This window comes from Cyclopterus lumpus, chromosome 17 (genome assembly GCF_009769545.1).
Source record: "Cyclopterus lumpus isolate fCycLum1 chromosome 17, fCycLum1.pri, whole genome shotgun sequence".
NCBI lineage: Eukaryota > Metazoa > Chordata > Actinopteri > Perciformes > Cyclopteridae > Cyclopterus > Cyclopterus lumpus.
In genome coordinates this window covers 4,804,593-4,817,947 of record NC_046982.1, presented here as the reverse complement: position 1 = coordinate 4,817,947, position 13,355 = coordinate 4,804,593, and the positions used below count along the sequence as shown (strand labels likewise).

The following is a 13,355-nucleotide window of genomic DNA, read 5'->3' as shown; positions in this document are numbered from 1 at the left end:
GGGGGGGGGGGGGGGGGGGGGGGGGGGGGGGGGGGGGGGGGGGGGGGGGGGGGGGGGGGGGGGGGGGGGGGGGGGGGGGGGGGGGGGGGGGGGGGGGGGGGGGGGGGGGGGGGGGGGGGGGGGGGGGGGGGGGGGGGGGGGGGGGGGGGGGGGGGGGGGGGGGGGGGGGGGGGGGGGGGGGGGGGGGGGGGGGGGGGGGGTTGGGGGGGGGGGGGGGGGGGTAGAACCAGATGGAACAAGTAGGAAAACAGGAAGTACAGAAAACGGGGTGTGGGGAGGAGGAGCGATGACAGAGGGGGTATAAGAAGCTATTCCTGCTTGTTTGCTATGTGAATTACTTCATGTCAATTATGCTATGCAGCTCGATTCATTATATGTACAATATACATCAACATGAAAACAATTTTTATGCGTTATGAATGATATATGTGCCCTCAACATACACACACCCACACCCGCACACACACACACACACACACACAAACCCACGTTTGTTACGTATGAGGGTCTTCCATTTACCACAGACATGCATTGCTTCTGTTCATTCATCCAGTACCTAGACCACAAAACCCACTCAACACACATTAACCCCCGTTTCACCACTCACCCAGCTGCTAATGGATGAGACGTTGCTTTATTCTTCTCTCGCACCCATTGGATGGCAATGGCAGCCAATGAACTGTTGGTTGCCATTAACTCTGTATCCATCTATTCCCCCCCGCCCCCACAATTTTTTTTTAGATCAGAGTCCCCCCCCTCCTCCTCTCCCCCTTAGCTTCTAGCATTTAATCCTACTTACCAACTCGCAACCCCCCTGGTTCCATCTGTCATAATGTAGAAGGATAATTGTCAGGCAGTGATCTCATCCACTCCCCCTTGTGGGCTGAAATGATTTATGCTTCCCTTGCACTGTATGTCCCCCCTCCTCACTTATTACCAATCTGTTTTCACCATCTACATTTTTCTATCTCCAGCATTTGGACTGTGCTCTGCTCCAAACCCTACAGAACACCTTGAAAAAGCACTCTGGGGTGACTAAATCAAGCCCCTCAGTGGAGTCATTTTCATACCAATCAGCACAATGGGGCAACTTGACACATTTCAGGGAGTCACCCCTTTTACATGTGAGTTTTCAAAATCAACTTGTAAAATACAACAAGAGAGACAAGTGCTCTCAAAAAGAAAAAAAAGAGAGGATATTTAATCACTTAGCAAAATTAAAAACGCGATGACAGAGTGGAAGGTAGAGTTACATGTCAGTCAGGACAATTCAAAGCCGACCGCAGAATTAAATCACAGGCTCTCTGACACCTGACATGGATCTTTTTCACAGTGGGCATTTTGAAATGTTACAGCAGAATAAGCACAGGTGTAGCTAATAACAGACATTGGCAGCGAGTCATGTCAATCAATGTGCTTCAGTGGGCCACAATTAAAACTGTGACACTTGTGCTTTTCTTTTTTGAGACAATTCCAGTGTGAGCATTAAAAAAGTATTTGTTGAAGCATTTCCCCCCCTCCCTACGATCAGACAAGCTTAAGTCTGGAACATGCAGGTTCAGACGCCATCCCGTGTGGGTCTCTGTAACAGCTGATATTAGTTGTTTGTTGAGGAGCTCTGAGACTAGGTGAGCTTTTAGGTGGAAAAACAGTCAATGTTAGAGACTGTGAAGGTTGTCTTGGAAGCTAAAACACTGCAAAGTTGTTCAGAATACCATGATGGCAACAGTAGTGTCCACTGTGTTCACAGGTGCCATGCCGCATGAGAGCAGCGCTAGGCAGCGCTAAGCAGCGCTAGGCAGCGCTAGGCAGCGCTAGGCAGCGCTAAGCAGCGCTAAGCAGCACTAAGCAGCGTCTCCAATGCGGCTCCTTTGAAATAAATGGTTCAACACATTTGTGAGACCTCAGGGACAACACATACACACACAACGCTCTAACTGTGGTCAGAGAGAACTCCACAGGGTAACTTCAACATAGGCTACGTTCTTTATCGGACGAGAACTTCCTCTGAAAAATCGCTTTTGCAGAGTCACCGCGCGCGTCACCGAGTGCAATACATCAGCGTATGGCCAGTACTAAAATAACACACTTGTGTAGCATTATAAGCCATATTTTGTTGCTGGCCAAGTACTTAATCTGCTCTCCATTTCAAGACAAGCGTGTAGAAGCACACACACACACACACACACACACACACACACACACAGACACACACGCACACACACAGGTAGCTGATTTCCAGAAGCCCATTTAAAGAGTGATGTCCCTCGGCCTTACGGCGGGCACAGCTCCAGGTTGATTACTGCTGAGTGCCGTACAGCTCAGGCATGACTGACTCTCTGGCACGCAGTCACTTTGATCAACTTATGATTCTGCAACCAGATGATGGGTTTCAACTTGAATGTCGAGTGAGCTTCGCCGCTTTTGTAATGCCAAGCCACCGAGATATTAACGCTTTTCACTTACATCTGACGGAAATAACGTCTGATCGGCGTGCGTGTTAATTAGAATACTTTGAGTCGACGCAAAAGAAAATCCATCGGGCTGTGAACGGGCTTAAATCTGCTTCCTGAATTTTTGTTTGCGACTGACTATTTTTGGTCCATCTCCTTGGTAACAGTGCTAGACGGTGTTTGGGCTGCGGTCAGCCCGAGGCACACTGTAATTAATAATCAGGTTAGAGGGAGAGGATATGGGAGCGCTGCTGCTAAACCTCCTGGCTCGTGAGAGAGACGGGGATACACACTTGCGCACACTGACACATGCACACACATGCGTAATTGTTGATAGTGAGAGTGGTTTGGGAATAAGAGGCTGCCGAGTGTGCTTGAAGGTGAGCCACTTGAATGTGTCATACAATGAGGGTTAACAAGAGGCTGCGGCAATCTCCCCGTGATGGGAGCGCACTCAACCAGCAGGCAAGCTAGTGTTAATCAGCCAGCCAACCAGCAAGGAGCTCTCTGTCAAGTGCGTGCATGTCTGCGTAATTAACAAGCGTGAAACGCCAAGTAGGGACCAACACAAACTCAGTCCATGTCCCTCTCCATTTTAATACCTCGAGTGTAAATCGCATTAGTTGGAAAACATCTATCAGTCTCTCAGTAACCGCATTGTGTCCGTGCATGTGTGCGCATCAATGCGTTTCTTTGTTTTCGACCAGAGGCGCCCCATCTGTCGGGGACATCGTCCCCCTTTATTGACAATGGGATGAACTCGGTGCCACCTGTATCTGTGTTATCAAAGTTATATGGATGTGCCATTTGTCTTGACAGGCATGATTTATGGCTTTTATTGTTCGTTGTTGGTCAGACAATCTCAGACAGAGATAGAGAGAGATGTGTTCCAGCGGGGCTCAGGCCCACAGGGTATTACTTGATTTGATTTATATTTGCATGAACCCGATTCAGTAAATGGGCCCCGTGAGCCCAAATTGATTCCTGATAAGGCTGTCACATGTTAGCCAAGCTGGCGGCGTGTCTCCGGGGGTGGCAATGCCGTTCGGTGTGTTGGTCAACCACTTTGTTCCAGACTAAAATAACTCAAAAAACGATTCCTTTTAGTGAAGTGAAGGATAACATTTTTGGGCCCCTTGGGCTGTGCCTAGGGGCAAATGTCAGGGCTTCTGGTGACCTTCACCTACAAAATGTCACTCAAAGAGACAACCAGAAAGGGACTCCAAATGATCACAAGGAGAGGCAAAAACTAACCAAAAGGTATACAAAACAATGCAAAACAACTGGAAGAAGACACGAAGAGCCTCACAACAACAATGGAAAGGGGCAAAACAACCACAAAGCGACACAAAATGACTACAAAAAGATACAGAGACTTACAAACAACTACAAAGACACACAAAAAGACCTTAAGGAGACTCTCAACAACTATGAATAGAGGCAAAACAACCACAAAGAGACACAAGAAAAAAACAACTCAAACATCTTTGTGTCTTGCTTCTATATGTGGTGGGTTCTTGAGCCCATTTGTCTCCTAATACGCCCATGATCACTGATAAAGTAACTGTGTGGTAAAAATGTGATTTCACTGTTTTTGCATCGACCTCAGTGGCCGGAATATAAAAACCTCTCAGACATTTCTTGTGTGATTACTGGTACTTTCTTTGTCAGTGTATTCCCAGCATATAAAGCAGGCAAGTGTCACACGTAATACGCCACTAATAGGCACACTTAGCCTTGAACCTTTCACTAACTCAATTTAACAATGGTCTTATTTATAGCCAGGTAAAAACAAAACCTCTAAAGCCTCTAACCTTATATTCCACTTCATTTAGATCGATCCATTCAATAGAAATACTGCATCAGCGACAGAAAAGACCAGACAGATTGACCTTTGAGATAGAATTAATTATATTTATGCATCGTAATGGGGATTTTAGTTTTGAATAAGCTGCCCTGCACAAAAAGTCTAGTATGTTAATACAGCCTAAGTAATGCGGAGGAAAAGACCGTTTCCATCAGGAGCCAGTCTGGATGCAGTGCAGTAAGACTGACCTCTTCCACAGGTCAATATGACCACTGCACAACCCCTTTTCCACTTGTCTCTGTTTGTCCAACAGTGTTATTCACGGACCTTCTTGTTCTCAGTGTTCAGACTCGGTGGGTCACATTGACAAAGTCTAAAACGCATACATTGTCTGGGACAGATTGGAGGAGACGTTAGACTTTTCAAGGACACACAAGAGGAAGGACAATATGGAGCACCCAAAGGAGGGCAACTTCCAGACGAAGAGATATTAAGAATAAATTATTGATTTAATGTCGGTGCAGGAGTAAATTTGAAGTCTGTACATCCAGCGCATAAAAGTAGTGGAATCAGCACCTGGCGACGTCACCAATTGATTTGTCGACTACTGTTATGAAGCTTTGAATTTGACATTTTGTCCGTCGCCATCTCGGTCTTTTGGAGCCAGAAGAAACCTTATTTGGATGAGAGGGTGAAGTTGTGGAGGGGCTAGGTAGGCTAGGTAGGCTAGGTAATGCATCCATGGATCATGTTGCAATAATCATTGGGATGCTAATTTTGGCAAGCTGAACATTTGCACCATGTGGTGACAAGTCGCCGTGGCAGCGATCGACCATTTCAATGACAAGGTAGCTTGTAGCATACCCTGCTTTATTTTGTTAAGGTCATGAGATCATCAATCATAAGCTCATTGGGAACATGTGTAGGCTACTGAGTACCAATTGGGTTACTTGATATAGCAAAACCACCTGCTGGCCATTAGGAAGAATGCAGGTTAAAGGTCCTGGCATTCAGTTTAGCTAGCTGTTTCCCCTTTGGCGGGGGAAACAGCTAGCTAAGCTGTCGAGCTAGCTCACGGGCTTATTCACAGGATGTTCCTGTTGAAGCTCGCGGCTGCCTTCCTTCTCTCTGTGGGGGGAACTCAGCTCTATCACTCTGTGCATCTATAGCACCTCAAATTGTCTCTTCACTGTCTCTTGATGATATATTACGTAGATAAGCTAATAGCTAAAAGCCAGCTTAAAACAAACATATTACATATTCCGTTCCGTGGCTTGTTCTCAAATATATGAGGGAGCTCTTTGTCCTGCGCTCAGCCCGGCGTACGCCTTCACCGCTTCACGTTGTTGAAAGCACCGAGGCCTTTCTCGACCCCTGTACTTTTTCCTTTGCTCTACTTGCCTTTCATCTACTCCGCTGATCTCTTATCACTTCCCTTTCCTCGACTTCCCTCCTCCTTTGCCTCCCTTGCCTCCTTCCCTCCATCCTTCCGTCTCATCTCCCTTCACCTCCTGCTCCTCCTCCTCCTCCTCCTCCTCCTCCTCCTCCCCTCCTGCCAATTGCCCCTCCTCTCGCCCCCTCTTCACCCTCTGATGATTGCCGAGCACATTTCATCTGACACGAAGACAAAGGGCTGGGTACACATGTGGTTTCTCTGTGAGTCCCGTGTAATATGAAATATTAATGTCGGCATAATTTGGCTCTCTGGATGGAGTGGGGGTGGCGGGGGTCTTTATAATCACCAGTGACTGCCGCTTCCTTCCCCCAAAGGATGGTGAGGCTGTCAGGATGGATTGAGAAACAGTAAAGATAACAACAACAGAATGCTTACTGTTGGCGGCTAGCGTGGCCTATTTCTGTCTGGGTGTTTAATGGTTACGTTGGCTGGCTGCCGGGTTACTGAGGCAGCTCTCCCTGTCAGCCTCTTCAAGGCTAAAGGTGCTATGCGCCGCATTATTCAGCCATCAACATTCAGGCTCAAATTAGTTGTGATGAACTGGTATAATAACCATAAACAATTGGTAGCCTCTATTGCACACCAGTGCAGTTTTTTGTCTGTTGTTGTTGTTGTTTTTTACATCTCATATTTACCATAAAGCTCTTTGCTGCTTCAAGACAATGTTTCTACTTGCTCCTTAAGTTTTCAGTTCTTTTGGATTACTTTGAAGTATTTCAATGTACTTACTTCTTCACCACTACATTGGAAGCAGTACTTTTGACATGTTGTTACTGAGCAGATATATATTTTAGATACAAAACATATAGTTATTTTATGAAATGCGACCTTTTGTCACAGATAAAAACAGCCAACAGTATGAAAAGTCAGTATCACGTGAACATATTCCTTTTTACATGTATGCTCCTGTAACAATAATCCAATTATATAATGTTAGTAACACATCTACTTTCAGACAAGAGGAGGGAAAACATACAACATATACATTCAGGTGTTTAATATACAAAACTGTGTTGGACATTTACAAACTTAATCCACCTGCTCAACCGGTGAGGCTGCACTGCCTGTGTGAGCAAACATCTAAAGCTGCATTCTTCCACACCATTTACCAAGTGTTCTTCTCTCTTGCATGGCACAAAACTTTAGCATCAAAGCCGAGCGCGCGAGGCACACACACACACACACACACACACACACACACGCACGCACGCACACACGCACACACACGCACACACACACAGACACACTTCTTTCCTATGGGAACCAAATTTTGCGTCCTCTTTTCCACTATCTACACACACACACTCACGCTCAGTGACACCACTCAACACACACACACACACACGCACACACACACACACACCACACAAACACACACACACACACACACACACACACACAGAAGGTCACAATTTGTCCCTCACATGTTTAATTCGCTATATATCATTTTGCTCTCGTTCACCCTTTCTTTTACACACACACACACACACACACACACACACACACACACACACACCCACATGGGCTACAGTTGCATCACTAGTGAATTACCATGCCGTTCCGCGTTATTAAACATGACACTCGGCCCAGATAATGGAGCCTTTCTTCATCTCAATTTGGAAGGCTAATCTTATTGCTTTGATTAGCAGCAGCTTCATTTGCATATCAAGGCCTCCCCGCCTTTAATTCCTCCATCGCAAATCCCCTCTCTATAGCCATAGATAAAAGGAATCTATCTATATGTATCTTTCTTTAGAATCTTTTCTTCCTCCCCCCTCTCTTTTGTTCTTCATTAACTCCTTGTTCATTTGTTCGTATTCTTGTTTTGTGTGTGTGTGTGTGTGTGTGTGTGTGTGTGGATGCGTGTGTGTGTGTGTGATCAGTCGTCATTTTTTCCCCGTCTTCACATACATATACATCAAAAGATGCCTATATGGGAGAGAGTGGCGAGAGTGAAGCACGACTTCATCGAGACGGCATTGGGGTGTGAGGCAATGGCCGGCCGGCCGGCCTGGTTACATATCGTCATGTGAGATTTCACACAAATGTTTCAATGACAGCCCACTATTAAAGTATAACCACGAGTTTACAGCAGCGACAATAAACTTCACCCACTGCACTTTGCCCACCATTCAGTCGGCTGCCAATGGCTGGATTTGGTTTGACCTTGAGACAAAAAACACAATCTGAGAGATGGGATGATTATAATATTTTCTTTTTTTTATTGACTTGGGACCAATTCCAGTTAAATGCATGGTTTTCGGAAGAATGGAGTCCCTGAACTGTGGCGGCGTCATCACGTTTGGCGTACAGATATAGTGGCGGATACAACGATATCGATATAAATGTACATGTGCTGCTCTGTGGCACGGTATTAATAGAAAAGCTATAGTGACCCCCAAGTGGTGACCGTCTTACTGGAAGACCAGCAGACCCTAAAGTCAGTTGCGCATTAATCCTCCCACATATGACGGATACGGTGTGTGAGGATATATATCACAGAGTTTTCCATGGGGTCGATTTGGGCATTTGAATAAATAAAAAATAAAAAAATGTTCCTCTAAGCCGCAGCTCTCGACCACATCGCATCAATGTCGGTGATATTTGTGAGGCTGCATGAAACTTAAAAACTACAAACTGCGTCTCTCTGACATCAAACATTGGCATAAATTAATACGATATAATGGTGTGATTGCAGCTGTAACAGTCAAGTTCAGAAAAGGTAAAAAAAAAAAAAAAACTGGGAAAAAGAAATATATGAAGTTAAACACAGCCCATTAAATGTCTGAACTAATATTATGCATGTATTCAATTGATATGCTTTAAAACATATATATATATATATATATATATATATATATATATATGTATGTTCATGTGTTTGCAGTCACTTTTGACGCATGTGGCTTCATTGCACAAGCGCCGAGTGTCAGAGGGAGCCATGTGTCATTTATGAGGTGAATCCATAATTATTCAATATATATTTTGATGACCAATGAATGATGTGCATAACTTGACGTACTTCTTCTCATAATGCTCAGTTAACACACAAGCGTTTAATGGTAAAACTCTCAAAGCAAGACTCTCTCTCACTTTCTCTATCGTTTGTATTCAACAGCCTGAATCTACATAGAAGCTGCTCTCTGAAGGTGTCAAAGCAAAAATGCAAACTAAAAGTATGAAATAGCTCAAAAGTGTCATTTTCCTCAAACTTGTGCTGGAGTTGAAAGACTTAGTTGCATTCCGGAAGTTCATATTCTGGAAGGTCAAATGCAGGAGTCCAATGTCGCGTCGTGTTGCAGAACAATATTCACCCAGCTGTAAAAAAATAAAAAAAGGAGAGAGATAGTGGGTTGTCTTTTATAGGATGTTGGCCAATGAGATGTGTTTATGGATCCATGAGGGGCTCCAAGGCCATGTTGGCTTTTCACGCTTTAGAAACACCGTTAACAGAATTACAGGATAATGTCGCTGCAGCGCACGAGCTGCTGGGATTCGTCCATTAAGGCGACTACATGACCGGGAGCACCTCGGGCTTTCAATTCCGACAAAGTGCGAACGGGCAAAAAGCTCTTCGACGCGGCACTTAACTTCGATCCCCACACAATGCGGCCACTTTCACACCCCGCCGTGCGCCGGGTTTTCCCTTAAAGGGCGGTTTAAGGAGCGCCTGTGCTGCATGCCACACGTCTACGGTCTCGTTCACTTATTAACTGTAGGGAGTAGCATCACTGTGGGATGGATTTCAGCTAATCATGTACAACAAAAATATAAAAAATACCCGAGCTTAAATGACATTTGTGCGGACACCCTTTTTCTGCAAAACACTACTAGACTACTGCAAATCAAAATGAAAAATGAATGAACATCAAATGTATAAATGTCAGTTTAATCTGATAAAACACCCCCAACTTCCTCATTTTCTTCGACACGTGGAATTGTTCATCTCACCAGGTTTTAAATGTCTAAATCCAACTGTACAACAATTCATAACAATTTACTCTTTTAGGGGACGCCTAGCTTTACACTTTACAAAGACTCGAAGGCTACAAACAACCCATAATGCGACACTCTCCGTTCAGAACAAATATCTGACGTTGTGAGTAAAATGTTTTTTCAAATGTTATTTCCTGGAACAAATATCGTCTTGGGGCGACGCGGTATCTTTAGGATGCGGAATGACGGGTTTCTCTTCCAATACGCACTTGTGTGTGCTGATAATTCATTCAAAAACATAATAATAAAGATCAGGTATGTGTTTGATTAGGAGTACTACTATTTGTCTTCGTCCCAATGCAGAGTACACAGTGCGGTATACACTTTGATCAAGCCAGTCCACCTTATTCTTGTTGGAATAATATAGCCCCTGCTTTTCTGTGTCGGTTAAATCACATAAAAAGACCAAAAATATCAAAAAAAGATTGCATTTAACACATATCATCTGTATAGCCGAAGCCTGATTGATCCTATTCCTCTGTGCCAGAGAGCTAAAAGAAAAACATTCGTAGGCCGCATGCCTACATTTGGCGACATGTTCCTTTCTCCGATGAAGCGTGCAGTTTATTGCACATTCAGCGCCTTGCTGCCCAAAAGGACTTCGCTAGTGAACTGAATCCTCCACAAATGGTCCTCAACAGATGCTCCCGCTCGAGTGACGTTGGCTGAAAGCTACAGTGCCCACCTGTTTTGGGAAATTCCTTTCAATAAAATAACAGTATATGTATTTAAAGACGTCTTTGGCCCGAGTGCCACAGACGGAGCAGACTGACTCTGAACGGTTGGGTTCGGTCTCTTCAAGGCTTTTGACGACAACGATTTAAATGAACAGAATATAATTCCAGCAATATCTTTAAAACACTATATTTAGCCACATTCACCTTGTGAGCACCACATACACTTGAATAATAAAGGTTTTGAAACTAGATACACACAGGGCTACGGGATTCCATAATAATGCAGGACCCAGTTTTACTTTAAATGGATGCAAATGTTACACATTTCTTTACAATTGATCGATTAAAAAAAACGAGGGGGTTATGGGGCAACTTTCTCTTTACACTTAGATTCGCTTTTTAAGGAGCATCTGTATCTCCTTACACCAACGTACAAGTTAAGTGCTGAAAAACGACTCCAGATACCAGTGATACCAGTTCATCAGGTCTTTTCAATGCTGGCCTCTGAATAAAGACTTTGAACGGATACACGTTGATCTTCTTTAAACGGACCAGACCGTTCACAAAGCCAGTTAATAAACTACTTCAAATAAAGGGATTACACTTTCGAACAAAGCTTTTTTTTATATATTTCATTTTGGACTCCTCGGCAGTAAAAGTGGAGGGCGCGACCATAAAGCCAACGCAGGGGAGTTCATTGACCTGGAGGTGAGCAGTCAGCGTTTTACTCGCTGCTTGGGAGCTCCATAAACGGCCGTTAACGCGGGTTATTGCCCTCTACCCCGTAGCCCATTGTCGTCCTCATATTCAGCATCTATTGCACTCTTGTGTCATCGCATGCAGAGGAGGGAGGTGGCGAGAGGGGAGCGGTATATAAACAGGAAAGAGCCTCGGCCCCCACACACCTTGCCTTTCTCCCACGGCTTGCCTCAACGCCTCTGCTCTCGCGCCTCCACACGAACTCCAACGCCGTCAGCATGGCCTTCGCCGGGAAATGGGAAACCGAGAACCAGGAGGGCTACGACGCCTTCTGCAAGCTGCTGGGTGAGACGGGGCGGGATCTGGAACTCTTGCCTTCCACTTCCCTATTTCACTTTTTTGCAAACTCACGGCTGATGTTGTTCCCCCCCCCCCCACACACACACACACACACACACTCTAGGTATCCCCGATGACACCATCGAGAAGGGCCGCGACTACAAGCTGATCACAGAGGTCACCCAGGACGGGGATAACTTCTCCTGGACCCAGACCTTCCCCACCAACGCCAAGGTCTCCAACAAGTTCACCATCGCCAAGGAGTGCGACATGGAGACCATCGGAGGAAAGAAATTCAAGGTACAATAGGAAGTGGGTCCAGAGCTTCTGCTTCAAACACGCCTTCATGTTTCAATTACCAGCTGTGCGCTGGCACACGGGGAAGGAAATATGAACGTCCCCCTGGTTCCCTGACTGGTTGTAACCTTTGTGTTTTCAGGCCACCGTGCACATGGAGGGAGGCAAGCTGAGCGTGGCCTTCCCCAACTACCACCACACCTCGGAGATCAGCGGAGGCAAGCTCATCGAGGTAAACACAGCGGCGCTGACAAGCTATTAAACTCAACACCCCGCAGGGATCCTTAGACGCATTATTAATGTTATAGTTCTGCAGTCGGGGTAGATATGCATTTTGCATACGAGGGAGGAAAAAAAAGGAAGGAAATCAAACGCTTCGAAACGCGGATGTCGTGCATCTCAGCTCACGTTTTAACCTTTAAAAGCGGAGTCCGCGGGACACGTCCCACGATCCATGTTTCCATGTTTCAAATCCCAGTTTCATGCTTTCGAAAGGTTTTTCGAGAATTCCTTCTTTAAATGATTGGAAAGTGAGAAAAAAGTCAGAAGCTAAAATACACACAGTTATTACCAGTGAGAGTCTTCCGTGAGCCGTTAGATGCCATTTACATTTGCACGAGAATAACCGTAATTTTTGATGTTACAACAATAACATACTCCTCGTTATAATAAAGTGCCACTTCTTCTGTCTCTCTCTCTCTCTCTCTCTCTCTCTCTCTAGATCTCCAAAGCCGGCTCCGTAGTGCTGACGAGAACCAGCAAGAAGATCTAACTGACCTTTGACCTCTTGGACAGTTACAATGGTGACCTCAGCTACCACTGCAATGAATAAACAATAAATAAAAGAATTTGATACAAACATGAGCCGGTGTCTCCGTCTGTGCAGCCTGTTGGCGTTCCATCATTTTAAGGATAATATTCCTTAGATTACAAATTGGAGCGAGCAATGGCCATGTAGGAATGATTGGATGCAAGCGTCATTTAAAATCATGAGCCAGTATGTCGCCTGGAGTTGAATTTGTAGACATAATTTTCAACAACGATATTGTGGAGGTTGTCAAAAAATGTTAACGTTACTTTTTTTTGGTGTCACAACCACTTTCATATAATATTTTGAGATGTCATTTCCACATTTATTCAGGTTACTCTCTGTTGGATGGGGTGACCGCACTACATTATTTACCCAGTCATCCATTAATCTTTAAACTTTCAATGTGTCCGATTCCATATTGTCACCGTGGTAACGGCAACTGTAACTGGAGGTCAGTCAGAGTTGGAGGGAGCCGAGACACGGTTTAGTCGAAATGCATGGTTTTCTCTTTAATTTGATTTAATTAATACATTATTGATTTAATAAATACATTTAGGAAGGCTTTACACTCACGGACCGCATACCGTGATACCTCAATGTACCTCTGCCATTGAAAAGCTCTGTTCTGCTGTGAGACGCATAACTTTGCAGGAAGCATTCCAGCCAGTGCACACAGGTAACCCGTTCCTAAACCCGACTCCAGATGGAGCATCATTTATGAAATGAACATCATTGAAGAAGATTTGAAAGACCAGAAACTCCTGTTTACAATGTTTATTTGGGGGAATACGTTTACGTTTATTTTGGAAAGGCATACGAT

The 13,355-nt window shown here is 44.9% G+C and overlaps 1 protein-coding gene across 1 annotated transcript; it reads left to right on the top strand.

Annotated features, from left to right (window-relative positions):
* The first annotated feature begins 11,273 nt into the window (after nucleotides 1–11,273).
* Nucleotides 11,274–12,543, top strand: LOC117747094 (gastrotropin-like). The gene is made up of 4 exons (XM_034556503.1): nucleotides 11,274–11,433; nucleotides 11,552–11,727; nucleotides 11,867–11,956; nucleotides 12,446–12,543. The coding sequence occupies exons 1-4, from the start codon at nucleotides 11,367–11,369 to the stop codon at nucleotides 12,494–12,496; spliced, it is 384 nt and encodes a 127-aa protein (XP_034412394.1). The 5' UTR covers nucleotides 11,274–11,366; the 3' UTR covers nucleotides 12,497–12,543.
* Nucleotides 12,544–13,355: the final 812 nt, after the last annotated feature.

Bases quoted from the DNA above. Each gene is read 5' to 3' on its own strand.
- LOC117747094 (XM_034556503.1), top strand. From the start codon at position 11,367: ATGGCCTTCGCCGGGAAATGGGAAACCGAGAACCAGGAGGGCTACGAC. The intron at 11,728-11,866 runs GTACAATAGGAA...TTGTGTTTTCAG, and splicing joins TCGGAGGAAAGAAATTCAAG to GCCACCGTGCACATGGAGGG. The intron at 11,957-12,445 runs GTAAACACAGCG...CTCTCTCTCTAG, and splicing joins GCGGAGGCAAGCTCATCGAG to ATCTCCAAAGCCGGCTCCGT.